Source organism: Echinops telfairi, unplaced genomic scaffold (genome assembly GCF_000313985.2).
Source record: "Echinops telfairi isolate 266 unplaced genomic scaffold, ASM31398v2 ScPeMD7_7416;HRSCAF=8454, whole genome shotgun sequence".
NCBI lineage: Eukaryota > Metazoa > Chordata > Mammalia > Afrosoricida > Tenrecidae > Echinops > Echinops telfairi.
The window spans coordinates 6095667-6111640 of NW_022111316.1; the positions used below are offsets into that span (position 1 = coordinate 6095667).

At 36.1% G+C, this 15974-nt stretch overlaps 1 protein-coding gene across 1 annotated transcript; it reads left to right on the forward strand.

Moving 5' to 3' along the window:
- The first annotated feature begins 6183 nt into the window (after positions 1 to 6183).
- On the forward strand, positions 6184 to 7125 carry LOC101646946 (olfactory receptor 5M8). The gene has a single exon (XM_004714893.3). The coding sequence runs from the start codon at positions 6190 to 6192 to the stop codon at positions 7123 to 7125; it is 936 nt and encodes a 311-aa protein (XP_004714950.1). The 5' UTR covers positions 6184 to 6189.
- Positions 7126 to 15974: the final 8849 nt, after the last annotated feature.

The window sequence follows — 15974 nt, forward strand, 5'->3', positions numbered from 1 at the left end:
ACCTCCTCCCTGGGGGACGGACCGCAGAAAAGTAGGTGAGGGAGACGTTGAATGGTGTAAGATATGAAAAAATAATAATAATTCATAAATTATCAAGGGTTAGGGGGGATGAGGGAGCGGGGAGGAGGGGGGAAAAAGGAACTGATACCAAGGGCTCAAGTAGAAAGCAGGTGTTTTGAGAATGATGATGGCAGCATATGCACAAATGTGCTTGACACAATTGATGTATGTATGGATTGTGATAAGAGTTGAATGAGGCCCTAATAAAATGATAAAAAAAAGAAACCTGAAGGAAAATTAAAGAAAGAACTGTGGACTGCCAGAAGAATAAGTCAATCTGTCTTGGAAGAAGTAGAGCCATAATGTTCCATAGAAGTGAGGATGGTGAAACTTTGTCTCATGTACTTTGAACGCGTTAGTCAGTGAGACCAATCCCTGGAGGAAGACATCATTCTTGGTAAAGTGAAAAGGAAGCAAAGATGAGGACCCTTACAAGGTGGATTGACATGGTGGCTAAAACCATGGGCTTGAATGGTGTGGTTGGCACTAGACAGGCAGCATTTTCTTCTTCGGTATATAGGGTTGCTTTGAGTTGAAACCAACTTGCTGACACCTAACAACAGCACCACATGGGACAGGGTAGAATTGCCCCATCAGTTTTCCAGGGTTGCAGTCTTCAAAGGAACAGACTGCCACATATTTCTTTTTTAGGAAATGCTTTGTTATGATTTGGCGAACGTTTACTGGGCACATCCGTTTCCCATTCAACAAATCATACCTATGTTCTTGCCTGCCATTGATTGTAACCCCCAATAACAGTACTCATCCCACTTCCTCCTGGTGATTTTCATCTCCATTAGTCCTTTTTTAGTCCTTTTGTATTTCTCCCCGTTTGGGAAACAATGTCTTTAAGCAAATGGTGCCATTTCCATCTCAAACAGTTGGGGGTTCTACTAAGTGAATACCTCCCGGGTACAACTGTCCACCTGAGAGACTTTCTATCATTTGCCTGAAAGTTGAGTTCAGTTTCAGGCTTCCAGGTGGCAAGGGCTATAACATTGGGATTTCCACTTGTCTCTATTCACTCAGACAGCCTGGTCTTTTTTCATGATTTTAACTTATGGTCCATATTTTTCTCCAATTCCTTCTGGGACATTTATGACAGTGAGGCCCCCTTTAGATCGATGTTTATATGTTTGTTTTAGTCCATTGGACTAATTGTTTTCATGTGTCTTTCTCATTTTGCTCATTCTCTTTTGCTCAGAATAGGGAGAGAACAATATTTGTACTTTAGATAAAACCTCACAAGCTGTTGGGACTCTAGTTACTTCTCACTGAAGTGGAATGCAGAACATGTAGACTCTGTTGTACTAATTAATGTCTGTGTTCCCTGAGACTATGGACCTGATGCCTCAGGCCTACAGCGAGGGTTCCTTCTCTCAAGGAGACAGTAGATGATACGATAGAACCATTGGGCTTTTGGCTGGCAGTAGAGTACTTTAACCACAACCTTTTACACATATGACTTGTGTATTTTTTTAAATCTTATACTTCATGATAACTTTAATGAAAATAATATTAGATCTCAAACAGGCAAAGTTTCATTCTAATATCAAAACACTTTATCTTGCAGGTCAGAGTGACAAAAGAGTGTTAATGATATTTGAGACAAAGTTTTGACAATGGTGTTGAGGAATATATATATGAGCTTTCTGTAACTAGAATGGTTAAAAGAGCTTTGGTGGGTTACATATTAGAATTCTAATCAAATGGTCTGCAGTTCAAATTACCCAGTCAATCCAAGAGAGAGAAATGAGACTTTCTAGTCCCCTGAAGAGTAAGTCTCTGAAATGCACAGGGGCAGATCTACCTTGTCCTACAGAGTTGCTATCAGTTGGAATTGACTCAATGCTAGTGAGAGCCTGGTTACTAAAGATCCCGAGTGCAGCTGTAGCCATTAGACATTGCACTAACTCCCAGGTCACAACCACCAGTTGTTCCTCAATAGAAGAATGAGGTTGTCTGATGACGTAAAGATTTACAGTCTCAGAAACCCTGTGTAGCATCACTGTGAATCTGAATCAACTGAATGGCAGTCATTTGGGGTTGATTTCACATGGCTATCACCAACTTCCTTTGAGTTGATTCCAACCCATAGTGACCAGATTGGACAGAGTGGAACTGCTGCATCGAGCTTCTCAGACTGTAACTCTTTTTGAGAGTAAAAACCTTGTCTTTCCCTCTCAGAAAGGCTAGTGGTTTTGAACTGGTAACTTTGCAGTTAACAACACTGAATGTAACCCAGTACACCACCAGGATTCCTTTAAGGCTGTCTTATTGACTTCTTAGGGTACAAAGAAAAATTCTGACACTGAGCAGAAAAAAGCCAACCAGCCAATGGTTGACTTCCATGTTAAATCTGTGTTGTGCCAATTTCTATTTCTCCAGAGAAATCATTTGGTGAAAAAAAAATCTAGCAAAATAATTATTCCCTCTTCTACTGTTTGTGAGGTTCCTTAGGGAAATGGAGTCAATATACAAAATACATTTTGCCCACATTATTTAAGCTAGGACCCATGGAGAGTCATTGAAAGAGCAACTCTCTTTTGTTATAGGTAGGTTATTTTTAAAAGTATATTATTCTCTGGGTACTAATAACCATAAAACTCCATTTACTTGTCTTTTCTTACAATTTGTTGGAATATTATGTCCATTTGTGATAAATAAATCACCAGTTAGAAGAAATGACAATCTCACAGAAAGTATAGACATTTAGTACCTTAGGTAATATTATTTATAAAAGTAATTGAGTAATGAGGATATAAGATGTGGGGATCAAATTATATGGTATGGCATACTCTGGGATCCATTACTTAATATAAATGATATGCTATGAAATGATACAATATTATCTAAGTTGATAGTTTGACATATATTAGAAATGGTGATATATACAGTACATTTTAATTTTACATAGTTTTTAATATTACTCTCTGAATCCGTGATTTTATTTTTTCACTTTTGCAGTAGAAAAAAAATCATTAAGAAATATGGCTCAGGCTAACTCATATAAGAATTGCTGAAGCTACAATATAAACTCAACAGGTGGATGTTATAATACATGTTTTGATGAGTACACTCTCCATAAAGTTATTTTCTTCTGTAACAAACCTGGGTGAAACACGTTATTATCCAGATCCATTAGTGGCAGAATACATTAGGGTCACTGACAAAGAATACACATCAGGTCAAACAAGCTAATTCTTATCAAGCACTTAGATGAGATCTTGGCATAATGATCCAACATACAAAGGTTGATTAAATAAATGAATGATAAAAGTGAAACTCAGATTAAAGAGTTTATATAAGGAGAACAACATTTCAGAAATATGTAACTACAAAGTCCCTGAATTGATGCTGTGCTAGGAAGAGAGATGTTTAATTGAAACATCAATCTGTTTTGTTTGGTCTATTATGAAGGAGTCCTGGTGGTTCAGTGATTAAGTGCTGGGCTGCTAACGTAAAGGACAGAAGTTCAAACTCACCAGTCACTCTGTGATAGCAAGATGCAGCTGATTGCTTCTGTATAGATCACAGGCTCAGACACCCAATGGGGAGTTTTACTCCATCGTATCGTACTGCTATGAATCAGAATCAACTTGATGGTGGTGGAGAGTCTTACACTCTGGTACGACCTTTGGTAGGTGATTGGGTAAATCCTTCAGCTAAAACCTAGTCTTGTGCATAGAAGATACAATTGATTTCATTATCCATAAATTTTGTCTCAAAGATTACAGTAAAGAAGCAAGCAAGCCAACTGTGAAACCAGCCTGGAAGCCATAGCGGACCTCCTCAGGCTCCTGTGGCCTATTTCTAGAAATGAGGCTGAGGCAGACATGCCTCTATCCTCCCTCCTCCATCAATTGTTGCCTTAGACTGATGCCAACCATTCCTCTCACTGCAGTCTATTAACCCCTACACTATACTTTTCTGCTGGGTTCCATAATACATTGCACTGGCCACACAGAACTCACTGATAGTGCTCCCTATTAAGAAGTATATGTAGGAAATTAACAGGTTAAAATCCATTTGGGAAATGTTCAAGGTACACTTGTTCAGTCAGGGCAGATTCTTCCTCTGCCTTTTGGCCTGGCTTCCACTGTCAGCCTCAATGCAAAGGAATGTAGTTCCAGATCATGGGTCAGCAAAACTCAGCTCCCCCCTAATTACAAGCTCAGAAGCACTCCACTCCAGATGCCAATCTGTTGCCATACAGCACCCATCCTTACTGGTCTTGTGCACTGGGAAGTGCACCATCCGGTCTTGTGTTGTCCTGGTTCTGTTGTTGCTGCTTTTCTGTCCCTCCCTGGTACCAAAGCTATCTCCTGGATCAAGGAAATTCAAAGCTCAAAGTTCAAAACTCAGGGTTCTTGGGTTCCAAAAGATGTGCTCCACTCTTGATTCTTCTTTCTTGCTAGTAGTAAGATCCCCTATTTCTGCTTCTAGGATGACTCATTTCATACCCAGAAAGATAACAAGCACAGTCACCTAGTTAACCACAATTCACAGCTGAATCTTAACTCCAGTGAGTACCTTCCCCAACCTTTTTACGCAGACCCATCAGGAAAATGAAAGTTGTTTAGTGGAACTAAAAAGGCTATGGCTATTAGAGCCATATTAAATAATTCACTGCATAGCTCGATCAAACCTAAACAATGAGGGGAGATTGACATATAAAAATGTTGAATGCCACATCAGTACTCTGATAAAGTACAGATAAAACCAAAATAAAAATAATGCTGTATAAATCAAAAATGAAACATGTTTCAAAGTCATTTATATACAAAAAATCTTCTTCCATAAGACATCATTAATACAGATTCTCCTAAAGAAGAATAAACATATATATTTTTGCTATTATCACTTAGGCCAGTAATTTTTTTCTCTTGTTACCAGCAACATCGGTCACCTCTGGTATCACTGACAAAATGGAACTGCTGGTGGCACAGTGAGTTGCCAGCTACGAGGTGAGTGGATTGCAGTCTAGAAACACAAGGGGGCTCTTCTACTCTGCTCTATAGGGTTGCCATAGGTCTAATTTGACTCTACTGAAATGAAAGCTGAATGGAAGCATGTTTCTATTTCCCAAATCTATGGGCAACTTGAAGAACTGAGAAGAGAGAGAGGGTTCATGTAGTTCTGGAGGTTGGACTATGGAATGACATGTGGTTAGTGTTTTCCACATGTCTAAGGGCAGAACATTTCCTTCACTTCTCCATTCTTTGATAAGGGACACTGACTTTAATAGAGTGCTAAGATGTGTTAATTGATAAGGCTTTAAGTACTGAGTAACCTCCTATATGTAAATATGTATACTTTCTACCAGAAGAAAAAGACAGACACCTTGCTTCCCATTTGACAATTCCCAATTTTAATAAACTGTAAGGGGGTAAGACTGTATCAAAATGGTCCAGTTTCGATAACTTCAAATTCTTGAGTAGAGGTTTAAACCCCAAACCATATGCAAGGCTCTCTGACTCATAGTGTTCTTAGCTAGAGTTTCGTACAATCTGCATCTTTATAGGTGTGGGTACCCTCCTTTCTCTTCTTTGGAGTTACTGATGAGTTAATTGTTGAGCTGCTGGTTAGCAACCTAACAGCTACCTAACAGGCTACCAGAGCTCCTTAGTACAAATTTGGTTGGGGGGAAAAGATTAAAAAACAAAACAAGGTAATTGGGGCAATATTAGTTTTTCATAACTTGTTCTTTTCTCTCTGTCAACATTTCCCCTGCTGTCATAAAAATATGGATAAAATGATTCTTTAGTCCTGAAGGGTCACTTGGGGTCAGGGTTTGGAATCACCTTACTTAAATGGTAATAATTTTGGTTTGGTTACCTAAAAGAAGGGGAAGAGTGGATTAACAAGAAAAACATGAGAACAAAATGCAAGGGGATGAAGAGGGAGAGGAGGAAAAAGCAACATGAGAGACAGAGCTAGGTGAGCATTTCCAAAGCCTAGGGTGACTGGATTTGCCAAGATTGAAGAAGACAAGAAATAAGGTGAGAAAAATATACTGAGGAAAGAGGGAAAGCATTTGGTACAAAGTCATTACTGTAAATTTAATTTCTTTATTTCTACCATAACCCAATGTAAATATAAAAGTTCAATCTCCTATCCAAGGAAACGATGCGCAGAAACCTGACTTCAGTGAGTGAGTTCATTCTTCTGGGACTGACCGATCGCCTGGAATTACAGATCATCTTCTTCCTGCTCTTTCTGGCAGTTTACCTGGTCACAGTGGCAGGGAACCTGGGCATGATTGTACTCATCCAGCTCAATGCCCGGCTGCACACGCCCATGTACTTTTTCCTGAGTCACTTGTCCTTTGTGGACCTGTGCTTCTCGTCCAATGTGACTCCAAAGATGCTGGAGATCTTCCTGTCAGAGAGGAAAACCATTTCCTACTCTGCTTGTCTGGTGCAGTGCTACTTCTTTATTGCTTTGGTCCATGTGGAGATTTACGTCCTTGCCGTGATGGCCTTTGACAGGTACATGGCCATCTGCAACCCTCTACTGTATGGCAGCAAAATGTCCAAGAGTGTCTGCACATCCCTCATCACAGTTCCCTATGTGTACGGGGCTCTCACTGGCCTGATGGAGACCATGTGGACCTACAACCTAGCCTTCTGTGGCCCCAATGAGATTAATCACTTCTATTGTGCTGATCCTCCACTAATTAAGCTGGCTTGTTCGGACACTTATAATAAGGAGACATCAATGTTTGTCGTGGCTGGCTTTAACCTTTCCTTTTCCCTCCTCATTATCCTTGTTTCCTATCTTTATATTTTCCCTGCTATCCTGAGGATTCGATCTACAGAGGGTAAGCGCAAAGCTTTCTCTACCTGTGGTTCCCATGTGACAGCAGTCACCATATTCTATGCAACTCTCTTTTTCATGTATCTCAGACCCCCCTCTGAGGAATCTGTGGAGCAGGGGAAAATGGTGGCGGTGTTTTACACCACAGTGATCCCCATGTTGAACCCCATGATTTATAGCCTTAGGAATAAAGATGTGAAAGAGGCATTAACCAAAGAGCTCTTGAGAAAAAAAATACTTTCTTAATGAATCTCTCACTTTTCTCCCTTACCCCCAAATATTTTTCTAAACACTTTGTCAAGATTTAAGACAGAGCTGTGGTGAATGAGAAATAAGGTACATCAGGTAGAACTCCATTTTTTAACACTCTCTTAATAATGTGAACCTGTAGAATAAAACTTTGATTTTTAAAAAGTCACGTTTTTAGTAGTCACTCATTTTGTTGACTTGTTATTTTCAATTGTTTGACTTTTGGACTATTTGTAGACAATGAAGTCTGCTGCTATTAATAGAGCATCAGCTGTATCACTTCCTAGTTGGGCATTTCACACTCTGTAACAGATCTCTCACGTTGCTAGACTTTTGTTATGGTTGCCTCTTTTTCCTCTCATGGCTCCAATCAAGACTTAAGGCTCCCTCAGCTTTAGTGAGGAGACATGGGAAAAGCCCTAAGGCAATTCACCATAAAAGATATAATGGATGTTTAATGATCTGTTTTTACACTCTGCCTTGGTGCTACCTTGGCTTAAGGATTTGTCAGGTCTGTTGTACAAACCCACCAGCTGGAGGAAGAAAGATAAGGTGGTGTGCACCAGGAGAGGGGTGCAGCCTCTGAAACGCTGAAAAGCATGTTTTCCTGTTCCCTTGGGTCACTGTGAGTTGGAATAAACTCCTGGTAGTGTGTGGCTTTAAGACATCCTGATGCTGCTTCTTTCTACAGCATGAAGCAGCCCCTTTCAACTCGTATAGATATTAATTTAGCAAACTTAAAACATGCAGAAACAAAGAAAGTGGATATCTCAAACCTTTAAAGAAGTCCCATCTGAAATTCTGTATTCTTCTAGTCCTGATAAATATGTTTCTAAGTGGAAGTGTGTTTATTATATTATATATTATATTATATTATAATTATATTATAATTATTTAAAATACTTAATGTAAACTATTTTCATAATTTTGACTATTAAATGATATACAAGTTCACAAATGTCTAATTTTTCTTCTCCCATCCCCATATTCTGTGAATAGCATCTTTTTTGTTTGCTTTTCTGACAATTACATGCATATTAAAATTTATATACTTGTATGTCTGCATATTCATGCTTAATAGGAGAAGTTATTAACTAGGATTATTAAGAATTACCTATTGGCATCCTTATACCAATTATTTCATTGTCTCCATGTCTACTACTTTCTTCTTACTTTTTCAGGATAGTTGCATTTGAAAATTTGAAAATGAGAGTTAATGTTAAAATCAATGACTATATAATTAGTAATCTGATGAGTTAGGGAATGCTTTATGAATATGATTATCATTGAATGGTCCCAGATAAAAGTGCATGTTGAACTGTCCTGTAAGGATTTCAGTGAACTGTTTCTGAGCAACATGTATTTGTGACAACATAGTGGTTACATGTTGGGCTGTTAACAATAGAGGATGCAGTTTGAAACCACCAGCTGCTCTGAGGAAGAAATGCACGACTTTCTATTCCCATAAAGGGTTACCATCTCAGAAACCCAGAAGGGCAGTTCTACCCTGAATGATAGGGTAACTATGAGTGGAAATTGATTGGATGCCAATGAAATATGACAATCAGTCTTTCATTTATTCATCACATATTTATTGATTAGACACTGTTGTCAAACAGATGATCAATCTATCCCTCCTGTGCTCCAACATAGCACTTGGGTTTTTGTTCTGGAAACTGTGTAGTTTTTAAGCTAATGGAAAGGCAGATGGTTCCAATCCACCAGCTACTGTGCAGGAAGAGAGTTGGTGATGTGCTTCCATAAAGACGACAGAGTAGGAGGGGTTGTTTTACTTTGTCCTATCGGATTGTTATGTGTACAAATCTATTTGAAGACACATAACAAAAACAACATATATGGTCTTGTATTTGCACAAATTATAAATCCCATAAATGCATGAAATCCTTTAAATCAAGGTAATTTTTTTCATCGTTGTGTACTGCATCATAAATAGGACTGAACTTTTAAGTTAGTATATATTATGAAATATGTTATATAACTATAAACATCATAAATCTTGACACGGTTAGCTCAATTCTGCAAGTTTAATTTCATGAAACATGAAGAATACTCTGAGATAATTTTAGACTTGATATGTAGGATTCATTAAAGTATTTCCCCAATGCTTAGAGTAGACAATTGTCTAAATCCCCCTCCCCACCCAAAAAAGGAAAATATGAATTTCTTCTTTAATTGTCTCATCCAAAAGAATATAGTACTACCAATTAGGATTTCTCCCATTGAGGGTGTTTTATCTACTGGGATTCCACTTCTAATTGCTTCATCTTTACACATTTGGGATTTCCCTGAGATCACTGTTGATATCAATAATGTGGGTATAAAATCTCCAGTACTGGCCAAAAGTTGATCTTTGGGGTCATCAAGAGACCCCCAAGAAGACATCCATCTTCTCACAGGTAAAGAGAGAAATGCATTTATCTATCAGTTTGAATATTTATTAATGTGTATATTACTTTCATTAAGTTTTGTTCATTTTAGATAGCAGTGAGTTGACATAGTTTGGGGGATATTTTGCACAATTTGTTTGCAAGAAATTCATTTATTTCATAGAAAATATGTTCCTAGGTCCGTAGTTCACTTTTAAAATATTTGATATATCTGGTAGAATTCCATTGTCAGGATCTCCAACAAATGGTTTTTTAGTTTCCCGGCAATACATTTTTGGAATTTGCCTATTTTCCTAACTTAGTCATTCTTCATAAGAAAAGAATACGTTGCAAATAAAGTCGGCTTTATAGCTGCATTGTCAATTTTCTTTTAAGTAAAGTGTTTAAAGAGTCTTTTCCTTTTGACCTTTAAATATAAGAAAATGTTTCCTCTTAGTGTCATATTTAGAGCTGAGGGTGTTGGTCTGGATATCTTAGTCCTGTTCGATTCTCTCATTTTATAAGACTACGGCTTCTTCATATTGACTTGTTACTGGCCACAGTGTGGCTTTTCACAAGCAATATTTGCTCCCATGAGGCATTTCTGCCCCAGAATATCATTCTTGTTTTTGACTTTCAGCCACGTTCTCCGAACTATGAGTCACTTCTGATAATACATGGAGAACTAACCTGTGACAAAGGCCTTTTAATATTAACTTTATAGAGAAGATGCTGTCATTCTACGCTGCACACACAATGGTAAAATCATTTCTGACTCACCATTGAGTTTGATGACTATGATTGAATGTTAGCTGTGCATGGGTTTTGGGCTCCCAGCACCAGTTTCACAGTTCTTCCACATGGTCTCTCTCTATTGCTGTTTTCCATAGTTTCACCATTCTAGTATTGAAATGTTATTAATGATCATGTATGTACTTCCTCTATAAATGACATGTCCCTATGGCAAGTGAGACATAATCTTCTGAGGGGCAGTGATCAAGGGTGCAAAGCTTTAAAGACATGAAATCAACACCAAAACTCCACTTTGGACTGGAGAAATAGTTCCTGGGCAGAGAGCAGCAAAAATAAGTTCTGGCTTCCTTCTTGACAACTGAGTAAAATTCCTAGACACTTTTTTAGCGTCCTCGATCAAATTTCTTATTGTTCATAACATGTGACTAATGCCTTGAATGTCAGTCTCCTCGTACCTCTATCTCTCTGTGAGATGCCTTTTCCTGTTATATATACTTCAATGGGAACTCTGTTTCAGTATCCTGTTTTATTTTGATATGTTTCTTCCAGCATCCCAGAGTGCCAATCATTGCTACAGAATAGGGAAAGGATAATATCAGATTAACTGAATAGTTACAGTTTTTGCATCATTTATCTTTCCACAAGCATTTAATTCCCTGGAGAGGAAGCAAAGAATATTCCCAGAGAAGTAGTACATGCTAGCGGAAGAGCAGTAGACTTGGAGCTAGAAATTTTAAATCTCTTTTCTGATTCTTCCATTCTGAATTTGAGATGCAATATTACACTTTCTCAGCTTGGTGATTCAACTGCCAAAGCGCAATACCTCTATATTGACAACCACCTTCCTTTGAACATCCAGCACTGTGTCTGGAACATGAAACATGTTCAATAGTGGTAAACATCCATGCATAATTGAATGAATGCACATAAGGTCATACAAAGAGTATTAGAGGTTTTGTTTTTAATCTATGAAATATCATTGTAATGATTGTACAGTTATTGGAGGAGTATGGTTTTGTTATAGCTAATAAAGTGATATTTGAAATCAGAAGGCCCAATCAACAATTTTATGTTTTTGGATTGTAAAATAAAATGATTTAATATTCATTTTAAAGGACTACTGCTGAAAGTAAATGAGAAAATCCATGTGAGATTTGTACAGTGCTCAGAATAAAAATCAGCATATCATTAATAATAATCATAATAGTTATGATGATTTTTTTCATTGCCTCTTTAAGAAAGCAAGTCAGGCCAATTACTTCCACTGGTCTTGTTAGGGCAGGCATAAAAGATGGAGTGATACACTGACTTCTTGAATCTGTTCAGAAAGGGTAAGACATTTTATATTGATTTCTGACAACTTTTCTGGTAATGATATGTATTAATGTCAGTATTATCATTTAAGAAAATAATATCTAGATGTGTATTTAGAATAATAAGTTATTATTATACTATGGGATTGATAAATTAAGATTTGGATATACTAATACCTCAACAAAGAGCATCATTGCAAATAAAGAAAATGTTGACATTGTCAACCATTACATTTAACTTGGATTCACAATTGTCTCCCATGAAAACAGCAGAGAAATCAAATGATACACTGCGTTGGCCAAATCTTTTGTAAAATAAAAAACAAAAGAGCAAATTGACCTCTTTAAAGTGTTAAAACACTACATATCATTTTGAAGACTATAGTAAACCTGGCCCAAATGATGGGATTTTCATACATTTCATATATTACATGTATGTGCAAATTGGAGAAGGAACACAGATACTGAAGAATGGATGCTTCTGAATTATGGTGATCATGGTGTTAGTGAAAAGTAGACCAGGGACTGACAGAAGAATGAACAAGTCATTTTTGGGAGAAGAAAACCCGAATGCTCCTTAAAAAGGTGGCTAGTGGGAGTTAATCTTATGTAATTTAGACACATTATCAGGAGAAACAAGTTGTTGCCTGGTAAATAGAGGGTTGGCAAAAAGGATGGAGATCATCAGCAAGGTAGATTGATTGACACAGTGTCTTGAGTGATGGGCTCAAACATAGCACAGCTTATGGAGATGGTGCAGGGTTCACTTGGCAGTGTTTTGTTTGATATTACCTAGTATGTATTGGAACTCAGTGACATCTACCAGCAGCGGCAATAATGTATTTGCAATTTTCCCATTTATTTTTATGTCTTGCATATTTAATAAAAAATTCATAAATTAAGTAAAAAATATGTACCATTTATATAATGTTAAGATATGAGGGATATATGGTGGCTTCCAAATTTTTGTGGAAAATTCATTATTTTTTTAACTTAATTTTCCCACAAACATTTTGAAGTCACCTTGTAGACTTACACATTATCATAACACGAAATTTGGAATCATTTCTGTACAGTCTGAAGTAAAATTAAATTAAATTTTTATCTGGTCAAGTAATTTAGAACAATACATATTGCAATAATTCTACTGTGAATTAACACCACTGTCATGCATTTAGTTATATATGTATTAACTATATACATATTAACACCACTGTCATGCATTTAGTTATATATATATTAACTATATATATATATTAACTAATATATATATATTAACTATATATATTAACACCACTGTCATGCATTTAGTTACATATATATTAACTATATATATATATTTATATATGTTATATATATATATATATTAACGCCACTGTCGTGGTGTTAATTCACAGTAGAATTATTGCAATATGTAATTCACAGAGTTACCATGGTGTTAATTCACAGTAGAATTATTGCAATATGTATTGTTCTAAATTACTTAACCAGATAAACAATAAATTTAATATATTTCTATTCTATTATGCTGGTCAACTTTTCCAAATTATTTTCTATTCTACACTATCCTAAACACTAGAGGTTTTTTTTTTAATATTAGAGTTTTAAAGCAAGTCTTCATGTATGATCGGGCTCTTTTTGATAGGTATGTCTTAGTTTTAACTTTTCCATATATTACAATAAGCTTACCTGAAAAAAATCTTGTTAGAAATTTTATTTGAGTTGTGTTGTTCTGTAGATAATTTTGAGTGTTTATCTCTTTGTAATAATGCATCAATCCCTCAGTGAAAACATGTGTTTCTCCACTAAAATATCATTTAATTCTGTTCTGTAAAAAATAAATTTCCATGTATAGTTATTTATTATATTAAAATAATTTTTTTTGCTAAATGATTTTTATTGCTCTTACACCTAGTGTATATTTTAAATAATTTTCCAATAGCTTAATGGGGTAAAATTGAGTTTTTAAATTGATCTTATAGCCACTTTATTCCTAAACCTTGGTTTGCATTCTTTAGCGTTATTTATTTATATTTAAAGATTTATTGGCAATATAAGTTGTTTTTTTTGTGCTACTACTTTATTTTTGATCTTAGTACATTATGTCTCCCAGTTCAATATTCAATAGAAGTTTCTAGTAGAAAGAGTGATCATGTGCATCTTTCTTAAGCTTCTGATTTTAATGGGAGTGTTTTCAAAACTTTTCTAATAAAATGTTGGTTGTTTTTCAGATTAAGGGTGTTTGCTTCTATAGCTGAATTATTCTATTTTCATGATAATGTGGACTTTAAAAATTATGTGTATTGGGAATATTATGAAGTGATTTCCTTGTATCTTATATTTTATTGTATTTTAAAGAATGAATGACATTTATAAAGATATAGATGTGGAAGATGTCAGCATATACATTGCATACAATGCCATGAAACTTTCATCAAACAAATGATAGTACAAAGAAGAAACAAGTTGGAGGCCTGCGCTCTATACCTTCTCATCCCCAAGTGGAATATGCATTATTATTTACAAGGGTTCATAAGAACAACAGAGAAATAGTGACCACAGGGTAGGAGAAAAATCTAAGAGACCACACTTTAGAAATCAAGATAGTGAACTGTGTCAAGAAAGGAGAATAATTTTTATTAAATATTGCTGACAAGACAAGATGAAACTTAATGGTTTTTGTGTTGATGCAGGCAGTGGTCTAGGGATGCATTAGAAAGATAGCAGGATTGAAATTACCCACATGACAACGACCTAGCCATGTCAGCTGGGTGGCTGAGATAGTGTGACTATGATGGATAAAGCCATTTGAAGGAGTGAAGAATTCAACACTGCGATGAAGCCAAGCTTGTCTCTGCATCTATTGAAATAGCCAAGAATTAAGAGAAGATCAGTATTGAACACTTCTTCCTCATGTAGGACAGAGTTTCTCTGAAATCATGGAGAGACAATGATGAGTTATCTTAGCATTAACCAACACCAATATGGAGTGTAGTAGGTGATATAAACTGGTGATATGTGATTTAAAATAAAGACAAAATGGCAATGGGGAAATCAACAAATCATTTCAGATGACAGAAGATCTCAGGTGGAGGGTAGAGATGAAAGCAATGGAGACTAGGAAACAGCCTGATGTAGAGGAGATGATTGGTGATCCTGGATCCTTAAGTGACTGAGTAAAGATAATCACTAATATAAAAGCCACAGGGAGATAAGCCCTTGAGAATATTGAAAAATGGTTCTAGGGAGGTTGAGGTTTAGGATTAAGAAAGGATGAATTTCTCTCCCACATTCTCTTTCGGTGATTCAAATGGTTTGACTAATTTATTAACATAAAGACTGGTGATTTTCATTCGTGGCTGGCAATCTGCTTCTGCAAAGATTACAATCCAGTACACCATATGGACTGTTCTACTCTACCACACAGAGTTACCATGGGTTGAAATCAACTCAACAGGAACAAAGTAGGTTGGTTTTCTGAATTCACCCAGTGGTGTCAAGAAATAAATGCCCGATGATTAACTTCTATGATACTACACCCAGTGAAAACCCTATGGCGAACACTTCTCTGACATACAAAAGGTTGCCATGAGTCAGAATCTACACCATGGATAAGCGCGTTTGTTTCCTTTTTGTCCGGTCTTTTGCCACAGACGATTTTGTTAAGAATTCAGAGGAGATGTGGTTTTAATTCTTTCTTTCCCCATTTTGCAGAAAGAGAACTTTTCTTTCGGTATGTTTCTTTGTTTTTGTTGAGAGAACATCATGGGAAGCAGGTGTCGCACATGCGTCCTTTTCCACTGGATTTTTTTCTGCTTTAGTAATATAAGGACTTCAGGTTGTCTATTTCATTACAAATACCTCTTTGAATGATTCAAAGATTAGGATCTAAGTCAGTAATATACTATGATATAATTTTAATTAAGATTCAGTTCTACTCATTTATACATATCTATTTTGATTTATTCTTTTATGTTATTTAAACTTTTATAATTTCCAAACCTTTAGATTTTAATCATTAATTGCACAATGTGATCACAAAATATGAACTGACTGAAAGTTTTTTTTAATTGGCTTTTACTGGTTTTATACTCTAAAATGTGATCAGTTTTCATAAATGTTCATGTAGACTTTAGAAAATTTACATTCTGTAATTGTTGAACATAGAGTTCTTGCATTCACATGAGCTATATTGCTAGTTAACTGATTTAGTGAAATAGTGGAAACTACTGCCTTGAAATTCAACTATTTCAATGCAAATCTAAATGTAGATATTTAGCAAATGTTAATGATGAGGGTAACAAATGTGCAAGTGTGCTTTATACAATTGATGTATGTATAGATTGTGATAGGAGTTGTATGAGCCCCCAATAAAATGATTAAAATATAAATA